Here is a 13,880-nt window from a genome sequence, read left to right on the forward strand (position 1 = left end):
CCTCTAGGTCTGTTCATGCTCTCAAGTGGTAAGGTTTCATTCTTTTTATGGCCAAGTAACATTCCATTGAATATATGTACCACCATGTTTTTATCCACTCGTCTGCTGACGGGCAGTTGGGTTTCTTCCATATCTTGGCTACTGTAAATAACACTGCAATGAACATAAGGGTACATATATCCTTTGGAATCGGTGTTTCAGGATTGTTAGGATATATTTCCAGAAATGGGATCACTGGGTCAAAAGGCAGTTCCATTTTTAATTTTTTGAGGAAACTCCACACTGTTTTCTATAGTGACTGCACCAATCTGAATCCCCACCAACAGTGCATGAGGGTTCCCTTTTCTCCACATCCTTGCCAGCCGTTGTTGTTTGTGGATTTATTGATGGTAGCCATTCTGACAGGTGTGAGGTGATATCTCATTGTGGTTTTAATTTGCATTTCTCTGATAATTAGTGACATTGAGCATCTTTTCATATGTCTATTAACCATCTGTATGTCCTCTTTGAAGAAGTGTCTATTCATGTCCTTTGCCCATTTTTTAATTGGATTGCTTGTGTGTGTGTGTGTGTGTGTGTGTTTTTGGTGTTTAGATGTATAAATTCTTTATAAATTTTGAAGATTAACCCTTTATCAGTTGTGTCATTGGCAAATATCTCTTCCCAGTTAGTAATTGGTCTTTTCGTTTTGTTGATGGTTTCCTTTGCTGGGAAAAAACTTCTTAGTTTGTTGTAATCCCATTTGTGTATTTTTTTCTTTTGTTTCCCTTGCCCAAGAAGATATATCAGAAAACAAATTGCTAAGAGAAATGTCAGAGATTTTAGTGCCTATGTTTTCTGCTGGGGTTTTATGGTTTGGGGGTCTTAGGTTTAAGTTTTTAGTCCACTGGGAGTTTATTCTGGTGTAAGAAAGTGGTCTGGTTTCTCTTCTTTTGCATGTATCTGTCCATTTTTCTCAGGAAAGAATTTTGAGTGAAATTGGCTCCCGAACTCAAATGGACAGCATAGAGATAGGTCATCCCAGGACAACACATACCAGCTGCTCTGTTTCCTCGCTTGGTTCCTGGGAATACAATGATCAGTCCCTCCTCCTCACAGAGAGAAGTGTGACCTGGAGCAAATTATATGGGCTTTCTAGGTCCCCGTTTCTTCGTCTGAAAATGGAGATCATAGCACCTGCTCGCTCACTCCCCGGCTCCCTCAGCCGGTCACGCCTGGCTTTGCTACTGAAATACACGCGCTCCTCTGGGAGAGCAGGGGCCGCACCACCCTGTCCACTCTCAGTCACCCAGAACCGGCCCAGGGCCTGGCCCTGAGCAGGAATGTGGTGAATATTTGCTGAATGACCAGATGAGCAGGTCACCTGGAGAAGAAAGGGCCGTAGGGCCATAGGAGAGCTCTCCTCGAGGCCTGGAGGGGTCACTGGTGAGAAATGAAACTTGTCCTCCCTGCTGCCTGCAATGGGCCACCAGGAAGAGAGGCTGGAACCCGCAGAGAGCCATTTAGTCCTGGTTTTAGATGAAATGGGCCGCGTGGACAGGTAATGACTTTCCTGACTTAAGAAGTATTCAGTCACCTCTTGAGTCAGGGAAGTGACTAAATAATAGTTTGAAAACCATTTGGCCATTGTTTTAAATACATTCCATATTTGAGCAGTGTAGGTGTTCGAAGTAAACAGACCGTCAGGTCTTCGCAGACCTGAAATTCATCATCCCCATCCCATTCCTGCTGCGGGCAGCCGCACACCGGCTGCTGCGGGTAACCCCTGCTCATCCCAGGGTCTCAGTCTTAAAGGGGTGCTGGCCAGGGAAACGAGCAAGCAGCTCTCCTTCTATACACAGTAGGTAGCATATCACATATATGATAACAGGACATCACTGTTCCATACCCTTGCACACCAGCCCCCTTTGCTTGTCTTTGGCAGTGCACCAGGACCTGTGGCGAAGGAACCAGGTACCGCAGGGTGCTGTGTGTGGATGAGGACAAAGGCGGCGAGGTGCACGGCGGGCACTGCGACCCCAGCAAGCGGCCTGCGGACCGTGAGAGCTGTAGTTTGCAGCCCTGCGAGTACATCTGGATCACAGGAGAGTGGTCGGAGGTGCGTCCTGGGATTCAGTGGTCAGCAATGGCCTGAGGGAAACAGGGTGGTGAGGGCAGGGATGCCCCTGAGCACAGTTCTCAGACAAGTCCGTCCGCCTTCCCGGGCCAGGGCCCCCATGTGCGTATGGGGGAAGGTGCATGAGATGGGGAGCTCCCCTCAAGTCTTGGTTCTGTGATTCACTTCAATGTCCTGCTGGTATGATTAGGGAGTCATTATAACAGAGGCTGCACCTGCAGAAGATGCCTCTCCGTGCGGAAGAGAGTTAAGTATAAGAAAGTGCCTTAGTGCCTGGGAGGCAGCAGGGAGAGGTGGAGACTGCGGCACACTAGCATATGGGTGCTATGGGATGGTTCTCTCCCACTCGCGGAGGCTGTGCAGAAATGTGGGTCCAAACCTGATCTTTCAAGAGAGGACACAACCAGGGTTTTTAGCTGAGGTCTCCTAATTTTAAAATGGGGACTCAAATTATTTGTTTGAAACATTGTGTGGGGCAAACCAAACACATTCCTGGGCCCGATGTGGGTTGCCCATTTTACAACTCTAAATAATTTCCCATAATATCCAAGGAATCTCAAGGGTCTGTTTCACTATCTCCTCCGGCAGACACTGCCGATCTGGACACTTTTTATCGTTAATCTAACAACAGTAACAATAGCGTGATTCTACTATTTTCCAACCTCACGATATTTCCAAACACTGACAGATCTATAGCATCGAAACCAGGTGTTATTTGCCCTAAAGAATCTGGAGATGTGACAGGGAAGGACCTGGGTTCTGCAGAGGCGCTCACTGTCGGCCAGGGCTCTTCAGGTCTGCGTGTGTTGAATTGTTTCTATGAAAGTTGGTCCTAAAGTCTTTTCTAGCTCCGCCTCTCCATCCTCCTCCCTACTCCCAGCCACTCTGCCTCCCTCCCAGGGGACAGTGGGCAATGTCTGGAGACACTGTTGCTCGTCCCATCTGGTAGAGGCCAGGGGTGCTGCCAAACCTCCTGTTGTGCACGGGCCACTCCCAGTCACCTCAGCCAGTCCGTGGTGTGTTGTTGTTATTCTGCTAGAAGAATGTGGTCTCTAAGTCTTGAGTCATTATTCCTATAGCTTTAACACCTAATCTTAACCCCTAAAGGATAATATGAGGAGAAGATTTTATTTTTTAAAAAGGTCTTCTACACATCTGCAAATTCTCAGATGTGTCATAGATTGAAAAATCTGCAAATGTACAAGCAACGTTTAGAGGGCTGGAGACAGGACTTCACACAGGACCGCAGGGCAGGGGCCCTGTGAGGGGAGGATGCCAAAGGATGGGGCCAGAATTCCCTCCACGGCTCTTGGGCTCCTCTCTGAGCTCGGCCTCCTGAATTTTGGGCGCCGGGGCCAGATCAGAAAAGCAGATTCCTAGGGCTGGTGCGTTTCCCTGTCGGGCCAGAAGGCATCCCTGAGGCCAGAAGCCCACATTCTTATTGTTTCACTTTACTGTTGTTTTCGAATTAGAAAAGCAACCCACATTCGTGACAAGCAGGTGACCCCAAAGCAGGGAGAATCAACAGTAGGCCCTCCCCCTCTGCGCTGGTCCCTCCTCCCCCCCCACCCCCCCCCCAGGGATGAGCCTTCCCCCCCCCCCCCCTCGGAGCTCTGCTCTGAAACGCATTCAGGAGCCAGAGGCAGGGTGTGTGCTTCCAGATCCTCTTCAGAGAAGCGGAGGCCTCCGAGTAAACCCTACCATATTTGGGTTCAGTTCCATCAGCAGATGCCTGTCCGCCACTGTGTCCCCCCCCCATCCGTGGCCGGGCTGCTCTGTGGGTGATTCTCAGGACTCGCCTTGGCAGACACTCAGCCCTGTTGGGATTCGCGCGCACTGAGGTCACCGCACGCAAGCGCTGGGTACACGCTAAACCCGCAGCTCGGACAGGGCAGCCCTCAGCCGTCTGCCACACGTGAAACTCCCTAGACTGGCCTCACACTCCCCGGGCTGGCGTCAGCGGGGTCTTTGGCATTTGAAGAGCGGCTGCCAAAGAAGGAAGAACCGTAGGCAGCAGGACAAGCCCGGAGCCTGCGGGAAGGAGTGCTGTGCTGTGCTGTGCGTGCCCGCAGCTGGGCCTGTCCCCTCCTGCCTCTGGCAGGTCTTCAAGGACAGCCTTCTCCCTGGAGGCAGTTCAGGGAGGAAAGCCACGTGGCTTAAAGCGCAGCCCAGGGAGCGAGGAAGGAGCAGGGCTGTGGCTTTCAGAGGGCGGAAGATGACACTTTGGTCCCTCTCCCGGAGAAGCAGCGCACACCAGCCGCTGCTGGACTGTCCCGGCTTTCCCTGGCCCCCTCGGAGAGCCTGTGGCCTCAGTCCTCATACCCCACCTGAACTAAGGTGTCACAAGGGACGGCCAGTTACTTGATGACTTTGACTAAAAATATCATCAAAACGAAATTCATTGTCATTCAGATTTATTTTTAAATAATACATGAAATACTTCGCCTGGGAGGTTGAACCGCGTATAAAATAAATAACCAATTAGCTGTCCCATCATGGAGGGGGACACTAGTAAGATACTTGTTTCTTCTCCTTTTCTGTGCCTCTGGGTATTTTTAATGCATGCTAATGACTGCATGATTGAGAGACAGACAGACAGACAGAGAAGCAGAAAGGCAACATGTTAGTCAATAATATCTAGCCAGGAAGAGAAGAGAGAAGGGAATTAGGTGGAGGGCAGATGGAGAAGCAAACCACATTGAGCAGGAAAGGAAGCCTGTCCCAGGGTCCCCCATTGGCTAAGTGCTCAGACTTGACACTCAGCCCAGATGGGCTCGGGCTCTCTCCAACCCCCTCGGTCAGGTCTCCGATGTGGTCACTGAAGGTCTGGGAAAGCCGGGGTGTGGGCTGTGGAGGCTGTAAATGAACCAATGACAGCTGGAGCTCCCCCACACCCTGGCCCCCCTCTCCCCTTGAAATCCACAGAAGGTGCTCGAGGCACCCAGCCACCCGGTGGGGCAGTGGGAGCACAGATGCAGGAGGTCCCGGTCTCCTTGTGCTGGGGACACTGGACGCTGCTGCACGGAGGGCAGGGGTCTGCGGTGGCTGCCCTGGGCCCTGCCCCAGCCTCTCCCTCCACCCCTCTCTCCTCAGTGCTCGGTGACCTGCGGGAAGGGCTACAAGCAAAGGCTGGTGTCCTGCAGCGAGATTTACACCGGGAAGGAGAACTATGAGTACGGCCACCAAACTGCCGCCAACTGCCCGGGCACGCAGCCCCCCAGCGTCCACCCCTGCTACCTGAGGGAGTGCCCGGTCTCCGCCACCTGGAGAGTGGGCAACTGGGGCAGCGTAAGTAGATGGTTGCGTTATCCAGTCAGTGTGGGATGGGAAACCCCACCGTCACATGGCCTGCCTGCCCTGCCCTGTCATTCTCCTTCTAGGAGAGACCTGGTGAGAAGCAGCCGTGAGCACCTTGCAGTGGGATTGCCGGGCGCTTAGGCCACTTCCCAGTCGAATGACCTTGGGCAAGGGCAGAACTTCCGGGTCTCAGTGGCCTCACCTGTGACATGGGTGGTTGTGAAGAAGAAAGGGTTAATACCAAAAAAGCACTTATGTCAGAGTGACACATTTTAAGTTGCATACAGTTTCCACAATTGAAAATTAAAAAGCACCTAGAACTTCATCATGTCCCTTTGTGGCTGAGCAGTCTGTGTGGTCTAGTCCTGCATCGGGAACTAGTCCTGTTGTGTAAGGAGTATAAGGGAGAATTTTTATTTTATTTTTTAGAATATATTTTTATCGACTTCAGAGAGGGAGAGAGAAACATCAGTGATGAGAGAGAATCATTGATCGGCCACACCCCCCACTGGGGATCGAGCCTGCAGCCCGGGCATGTGCAGGACTGGTTGGAACTGTGAGATCCTGGTTCACAGGTTGACACTCAACCACTGAGCCACACTGGCCGGCCAAGCGAGAATATTTTACACTGGAGCTGCCCTGAGAAATCACCGCAGCCCCCAGCTCCCTGCAGTTCTGGGGTAACTCCCCTGGACTGACATATCCTGATTGCTCAGGGTCGCAGTGATTGGGAAAATGTCTAGGAGTCGCTGGAAGTGGTTAGCATATGAATCCTGGTGGAGCCAGGACCTGGAACAAATTTAACATGGGAGCCCTAATCTCTGCTCTGTACAGACAGAGTAATGGAATTACTACCTGAGGGTCACTGTAAGACTTAAGTGAGAATGTAAAATTATATCTACATCATATGTACACATGCATATGGAACTGTGTCGGTAGTAGGCCTGCATAAACGTGTAGGAGTAAAACTCAGCGCAGGGACGAGTCCATAGTAAGTGCTCGATATGTCAGCTGTGTGTTTCAGCAGCAGAGGGTCTGCAGTGACACCTGTGCACAGTGCTGACCCGCCACTGACCCTGCTCTCCTTGCAGTGCTCCGTGTCCTGTGGCCTCGGGGTGCAGCACCGATCCGTGCAGTGCTTGACCAATGATGACCAGCCCAGCCACCTCTGCCCCGCGGAGCTGAAGCCGGAAGAGAGGAAAACCTGCCATAATATCTACAACTGTAAGTTGGCCGAGCAAAGCCACCTCTCTGGAGCCTGAAAAACAGGGTTTTTTGTGTTTTGTTTTGTTTTTAATACATTTTTATTGATTTCAGAGAAGAAGGAGAGGGAGAGAGAGAGATGGAAACATCAGTGATGAGAGAGAATCATTGATTGGCTGCCTCCTGCTGGGGATCGAGCCCACAACCCGGGCATGTGCTTTGACTGGAATCGAACCTGGGACCCTTCAGCCTGCAGGCCAACACTCTATCCACTGAGCCAAACCGGCTAGGGCTGGAGAACAGGGTTTCCTGTTCACTTGCTTGCCTGCCCCTTCAGATAAATGCGATTTATTTTAAAGAAACTGTCCCCTTGGCGGAAGAGCCTGAGGAGACCTGCCCACCGGGGGCGTCTCAGGCCATTTGGCGCCTCATGTTTTCCAGGCGAGTTACCCCAGAGCTGCAGGGAGGTGAAGCATCTGAGCGGCGCCACGGAAGACGGCGAGTATTTCCTGACCGTCCAGGGAAAGCTCCTGAAGGTGAGGCGGCAGTCCTCTTCCTAAGGCATCGGGAGCGAGCGGCCGCCCCCGGTGCCCCATTCCTGAGCCGCCCCGGGGGGTTTCTGTCTGCCTTTCAGATCTTCTGTGCAGGGATGCAGTCCGACCACCCCAAGGAGTACCTGACCCTGGTGCGCGGGGATGCGGAGAACTTCTCCGAGGTGTACGGGCACAGGTAGGTGAGCTCGGCTCCAGGAGCCCAGCCCTGCAGGCTCCTGGACGCCCCCCGCGCTCACCAGAACTTTCTCTCTGGCCTGCAGGCTGCACAACCCGACCGAATGCCCCTACAACGGGAGCCGGCGCGACGACTGCCAGTGTCGGAAGGACTACACGGCGGCCGGCTTCTCCAGCTTCCAGAAGATCAGGATAGACCTGGCCACCATGCAGATCATAAGTGAGCTCGGGGTGTCGTGTGGGAGTGCTCATCAGTCCCCCACTCGGGCAGCCAGGCGGCTGGGCCAGGTGCCCAGGATGCCAAAAGGGACAAGATCCACTGTCCTAGCCCCTGAGGGTGGGCGCTCCCCTCTGGCCCCGCTGGGAAGGTGCCTGGCACAGCGGAGCCCTCAGACCTGTGATGACGAATGGATGGAGGGGATGGAGGCATGTTAAAGGGGTCCTTTGCAGTGGCGGAGTCAGAGCAGCACCCCCAAAAGTGACATCAGAGTTGAGGCCTTGAGGTCAAGCAGGGGTGAGCCGGCACTGGGGACCCGGGTGGCCATGGCTCCCATACACAGTGTACACACACACAGGCATAAAGCTAACTTCTTCTGATTGTTGATTCACACAAGATAAACGGAGCCACACAATTACCTTTTAAAACCGGCCTGCGCGTGGGCTGATTTTATACTCTGGCCAACACTGCATTTTTGTTCGGGACATTAATCATGGGAGTGGTTAATGCAGCTCAAACAGCCAAACACGGTCCCCTGAATAGAGGAAAAACAAGCGATGAATAATTAATTTTTCCTCATTAACAAGGTACCCATAATATTGCACTTCTTTCCTCTTGAGGTGGATTGCACTTGATTGGTACCAAGATATTCCTAATTGCTTTTAGTGGACCATTAAGGCTAATGGCAGAGTCTGCAGTTTCTCACTCAGGACCTTCCCCCACACCCCCAATCTAAGGCTCAGGGCTCCTGCCAGGGCCCCTTTCCTGCAGGACCGGGGTGAGGGGTCACTCAGATGTCCCTCCCACCACAGTGTGGTAAGCTGCAGGAAGATTCCAGAAAGACACGGCAGAAAGGTAACGAGCCGCCCTGACCTCCAGTTTCCCCAGCGGCAGCTTTTGCAGGATCCCTGACCCCTCACAGGTCACAAGAGCTACAAGACAGTTAAAAACATGAGCCCATTGTTTTATGGGCTTTTAAAAAAAAAACTACAAGTTAGCCCCAAACTTGAGAAACTGCCATTAATACTTTCAAGATGTGGGTTCTCATTGCTCCACATTTTGGCAATAACACAGTGCCTGGGCCACGGGAGGACAGAGGGAGCCTCGAGGAACGGCTCCCTGGGAACGCCTTGCTGACTTCCTTCCCTGGTCCCGAGGCCTCTGCGGGTGAACGGCAGGTTCACCATCCCCGTCGCTCTGTTTACGCGAGGCGGTTCACACATGACATACAGTCATCTCGACCCCCTTGGGGGGCTTCCGCGCTGTGAGGAGACAGTCAGGGCTCATAAACCCCAGGGAGAGGCTCTCAGAACCCCAACGAGGAACAAGCCAGAGCGCATCTGGATGCATTTGCTCACTAATCGTACTGTGTGTTTTTTTTTCCTCTCCCACTCCCTCTTATTATTTCTTTTACTGTTCTCATTCCCTTCTCTCTCCTTGCTAACATCCGGTCCCTTCCCTGCCTCTTTCTCCCGCTGTCACCTCTCTTCCGCCTTTAACCCTTCTCCAAACTCCACAGCCACTGACTTACAGTTTGCGAGGACCAGCGAAGGGCATCCCGTGCCCTTTGCCACCGCTGGGGACTGCTACAGCGCCGCCAAGTGCCCGCAGGTATGTGCGGGGAGCCTGTCCCCGGGGCCTGGCTGAGGGAGTGTAGTCAGAACAGCTGCCTGGTCCCTGCACCAGGAGCCCCTCAAATGCTCACAGCTTCTCATCTAGTCTCATCCCACTCCCGGGCGTGTTTCCTAAGGGAACGATCTCAGCCACACGCCAAACCTCCGCATTCAGCAAAATGCACCTCTTACAATGTAAGCATTTCGAAACAAGTTAGATGTGGGCTAGCAAACAGCTTGGTTAAGCAAATGATAATAAAATGAGTGTGATGAAGTCAGTGACATGCTGGTAAATGTTTAATGGCTGTCTCTCCAAGAAAGAAAAAAAACGCCCTGCTTTGTAGCGTTTGCCGATTTCCGTGGTACAAATACCTCCCTTCCACCCGCACGACTGATTTCAAGCCATGGACATTATGTCGCTAAAGGGAGAGCTGGGAGAGATGCAATCAGCTCTCAACAGCCAGTGCAAGAGGCCTCCAATGCGCCACTGTCCACCATTACAAACCCCGACTGTCACGTGACATAGAGAAGCAGTCGCAGACCTCAGACGTGTAAACCGTGCCAAGCTCAGACGGGGAGTGCACACGTGCCACTTCCCCCTGCATTGGCGCTTCGCAGCACCGCTGCCCGCAGGCCTCCTGCCCATTCTCCCGTGCCACAGGGTTTAGCTCTCCTTCTGCAACATCAGCCTGGCTGTCACCACCAGCCAGGGCAAGGAGCGAGGTGATTGGCAGGGGAACGTGGCCGGGTTTCCTTTGGTTCCCAGGAGGCCGGAATCTCCCCTCTGCCTGTGCACCTTGGCAGGCCGGGGGAGGGGCTGGGGGATGCCTCGGGATCCCAGGGTAGATGTTCACCAGCCACAGGGACGTCCAAAGACAAACACATCTGAATTGTCTTTAAGAAGTGTTTTCTCAGCCCCGAGCTGTAGAACGCATTGCTAAACGTTCCAGAGGAGTGAAAAGGAAGCTCTCAGGGGAGAAGGAACATAAACAGAGGACATGATGGTGAAAGGGGCCTTTTCTCCATGACCCAGGCCTGGAAACGTTTGAAGTGCAGCTTCTTTAGAGCAGTTCGGGACTTCAAACACCCCCTGTACGGGCTGCATTTTAACAGCGAATAGACTGGCCCGCCCTGCCTTTGTCAGCTGTCCCAGGGGTCTCTCTTTTCTGTATGCGCATCTTTTGGGGAAATAACTGGAGTGAATTCGCATTCATTTATTTTACTAATTTAGAGACAAATGAACGGATTGATTTGCTAAGTCCTGACGTTGAAGCAGTTGCTAAGTGAGCAAAGGGGAAGCCAGGGAGAGGCTGATTTGTATTTTTTCCCAGCCCATTCCTCGAACCATATTGGATACTTAACGAATTATTTCCCTTTATTGAGCACCAGCGAGGTAGATGAACAACGTGAGTGTTCAAATGGGTTTTTCGGGAAAGGTCTGGAAAGCAGGGCTGTGCGAGCTGCTCCAGGACGGTTTATCCTCTGACCTGGCGGGTGCACAGAAGTCAAAGCGAGGTGCTCTGACAGTCTGCTCCTCCTGCCTCATCCATCGCTGCCGCTTTGGGGATTCACTTATCATTGGGGGGGGGTCCCCAAGAGCCCTCACCTGAGGATATGCCAGAATATGTATGTATTTTAAATCATAACCCAGTGGATGCCACCTTATCATTAACTTTTTGATGCTGGCATTAGTAGCATTTGTTGTTTACTAGGCTCTAGGCCAGTGATGGCGAACCTTTTGAGCTCGGCCTGTCAGCATTTTGAAAAACCCTAACTTAACTCTGGTGCCGTGTCACATATAGAAATTTTTTGATATTTGCAACCATAGTAAAACAAAGACTTATATTTTTGGCATTTATTTTATATGTTTAAATGCCATTTAACAAAGAAAAATCAACCAAAAAATGAGTTCGCGTGTCACCTCAGACACACGTGTCATAGGTTCGCCATCACTGCTCTAGGCCCCGTGCTCAGCATTTGTAAGTCAGCGTCGCATTGGACCCCCACAGCATCCTATGAGAATACCCGCTCCTGACAGGTGGGGACACGGCGTGTCGAACGGCTGGGTGCCTGTCCAGACCCACGCAGCAGGTGCGCCGTGGAGGCTGGGTTTGCTCCCAGGTGTCGGAGTGCAAGTGGCAGCCCTGCTTGTCTGGCTGATCCTGTTTCCAGGCAGGATTTCTGCTGCGTTCACTCTCCTCCGAGCAGAGAGCAAACCCTGAGGCATATCCTTCGCCAAGCTCTCTGAGCCATCTAGTGTATGCATGGCTCTTCATTACTGTTTCTCTTTTAAACCAGCAACAGAGGGAGTAGCTAAAACTCTCCTGCCCTTTCGACCCTGAAGATAGGCCTTGGGACAAGGATGCCCCTGACTAGGGTGAGATAGGACAGAGGTCTCTCCCCCCTGGCTGTCCTCAGCTTTAGAGCTGGGACACTTGCTGCCAATCAAATCCCTGAACCGGAAAAGGAGGAGCGAGCAGGGGGGCATGTTCCATTCAGGTGTGTCACCTGCTCACCTGCTCAGAGGGGCAGCTCAGACCCTGGATACCAGGTCTGGGGGTGCTGAGCAGATCAAGTCTACCTTCTGCAGTGCAGGTGGGATAGGCCGGTGCCTGGGAAGCAGGATGGAGAGGGAGAAATGAAAGGGGTCCCCGGGAACGGTGTGGTCTGGGCATGAGAGGGGCTGTGTACCAGTCCTGGGGCAGGGATGACAGAAGACAAGTGGCCTGGGGTAATCCAGCCGGCAGAAGCCAGTGTCTGAGGACCACAAGGGCGGCTTTGCCTCGGCACAGCCACTCAGGGACACTCAGATTGACCACCACCAACCCTAGGGGCTGTCACAGAATAATCCCAGGGCACATTTGAAGATTTCAGCTACGCTGCCAGATAATGAGTTACCTTCTAACCCCTCTTATTCACAGGTTAGATCAGATAACGTTAATTTGTGAACCAGGAAGTTACTGAGCCTCATGCAGCCTGGACTTGGAAACCCCTGTCCGGGAAGCGAGCACCCCCACAGCGCTGCAGCTCAGCTTAGCTCGCTCACGGACCCCAGAAAACAGGACCATTACCTCCACTTGCAGACAGACAAGCCGAGGGCCCCAGGGGCTGAAAAAAATGTGTCAGGATCTCATTGCCCTAAAAAAGAGCTGAATTTACACTCAGGGCTGATGGGGCCCCCAGCTCTCCCCTCCTTGCGTTAAGGCTTTTGACAAAGGACTGGGTGGTATGGCTCAGGAAGAAAGCGTTCGCCCTGAGCCTGTCATGCGGATCGTTTTCATTAGGGAACTGCTCGTGGGGAGTAAACCTCTAGAACAGCGGTTCTCAACCCTTTGGGGGTCGAATGACCCTTTCACAAGGGTCGCCTAAACACATCCTGCATATCAGATATTTACATTACGATTCATAACAGTAGCAACATAGTTATGAAGTAGCAACGAAAATAATTTTATGGTTGGGAGTCACCCCAACATGAGGAACTGTATTAAAGGGTCTCGGCATTAGGAAGGTTGAGAACCACTGCTCTAGAAGAAACTATTTCAGGTGCCTCTGCGAAGCCGTTTTTGAGAGAGAGAGGAAGGGGTCAGAGACAGACCATGGGAACAAATCAACCACTCTCTCTTCCCCCTCCTTTTGAGAAGAAAAAGAGGAAACAGCCCTAGGCCCTTTTCCCCTTGGGGCCCCCCAGCGCCCCTAACCCAGGGGGGGAGGGGTGGGGTGGTGGGGGGCCGGGGACGGTGCTCCCTGGGCCAGAGGGGTCTGGGAGCGGGAGCAGGCCGAGCGCGCCCTCTGCTGGCCGTCCCGGAGACCGCGCCGCTCCTTTGAAGTCCCGCCCTGCTGTGCTCAGTACCCAGTGCTCTGCGCGGGGAGCCCAAGCCCAGGAAGCTTTGGCAGGGAGATCTTGTTAGAAAAATTAGGTTGTGGCATTTTGTTCCCGAAGGAATCTGATAATTATGGGCAACATCGGGGTTGCTGCGTTAGCTGAGAGCAAAGACTTTGAAGTCAGGAAAATGGGGGTTGCACTGCATCCTGAAGCCAAGCGCTCTGCTGGGCCTCAGTTTCCCCATCTGCGGAGAAAACGCCTTTCCTAGAGCTCTCCCGATGATGGATGAGACGATGCTTGTAAAGTGTCTGGCCCAGACCTACTTCCCCTCCCCCCAAAAAAGAAACCCATCCTCATGAGTCACTCGTTATGAATTACCACCCGCCTCCTTTCCAAGCTCCCTTTGCGCGGCCTTTGCTTGGGACGTCACGTGGACTAACAATCCTTCTCGTTGGCCGTTTTCCAGGGTCGTTTCAGCATCAACCTTTACGGAACAGGCCTCTCTTTAACCGAGTCCGCCAGATGGATCTCGCAGGGGAACTATGCCGTCTCCAACATTAAGAAGTCGCCGGTAAGGGGGCCGCTGAGCCGAGGGCGGGCGTGGTGTCTCTCTCTTCCCTCTCCCCTCCCTTCCTACCCCTGCCCTCTGCGGTGTACGCATGTGCTGTCCTCCACAAACCATTTTGCAAAGTGTCAGAAAACTAAGGAAATAAGTCACAGGTGAGGAGAGTGTCGGCGAGCGTTCTCCGTGGAGATGTGAGCGGGACATGCAGGTGGTAGTCGGTGCGGCCAGGAGGCGGGAGCAGGAAGAAGCCACCCGGGGAGTGTGAGCACCGGGCGCCTTGCAATTAGCCGACGTGAGAGACCCTTTTATGAACTTAGG

General features: G+C 52.8%; 1 protein-coding gene across 1 annotated transcript in view; it reads left to right on the forward strand.

The window, feature by feature from the left end:
- Window positions 1-13,880, forward strand: part of ADAMTS9 (ADAM metallopeptidase with thrombospondin type 1 motif 9) — a 162,070-nt gene that overhangs the window by 138,597 nt on the left and 9,593 nt on the right. The window contains 8 exon segments of the mRNA XM_023754048.1: window positions 1,925-2,098; window positions 5,210-5,404; window positions 6,505-6,637; window positions 7,058-7,152; window positions 7,251-7,345; window positions 7,431-7,564; window positions 9,081-9,172; window positions 13,464-13,568. Of these exon segments, the coding sequence (XP_023609816.1) occupies window positions 1,925-2,098; window positions 5,210-5,404; window positions 6,505-6,637; window positions 7,058-7,152; window positions 7,251-7,345; window positions 7,431-7,564; window positions 9,081-9,172; window positions 13,464-13,568 (1,023 nt within the window).

This window comes from Myotis lucifugus, unplaced genomic scaffold (assembly GCF_000147115.1).
Source record: "Myotis lucifugus unplaced genomic scaffold, Myoluc2.0 scaffold_55, whole genome shotgun sequence".
Classification (NCBI taxonomy): domain Eukaryota; kingdom Metazoa; phylum Chordata; class Mammalia; order Chiroptera; family Vespertilionidae; genus Myotis; species Myotis lucifugus.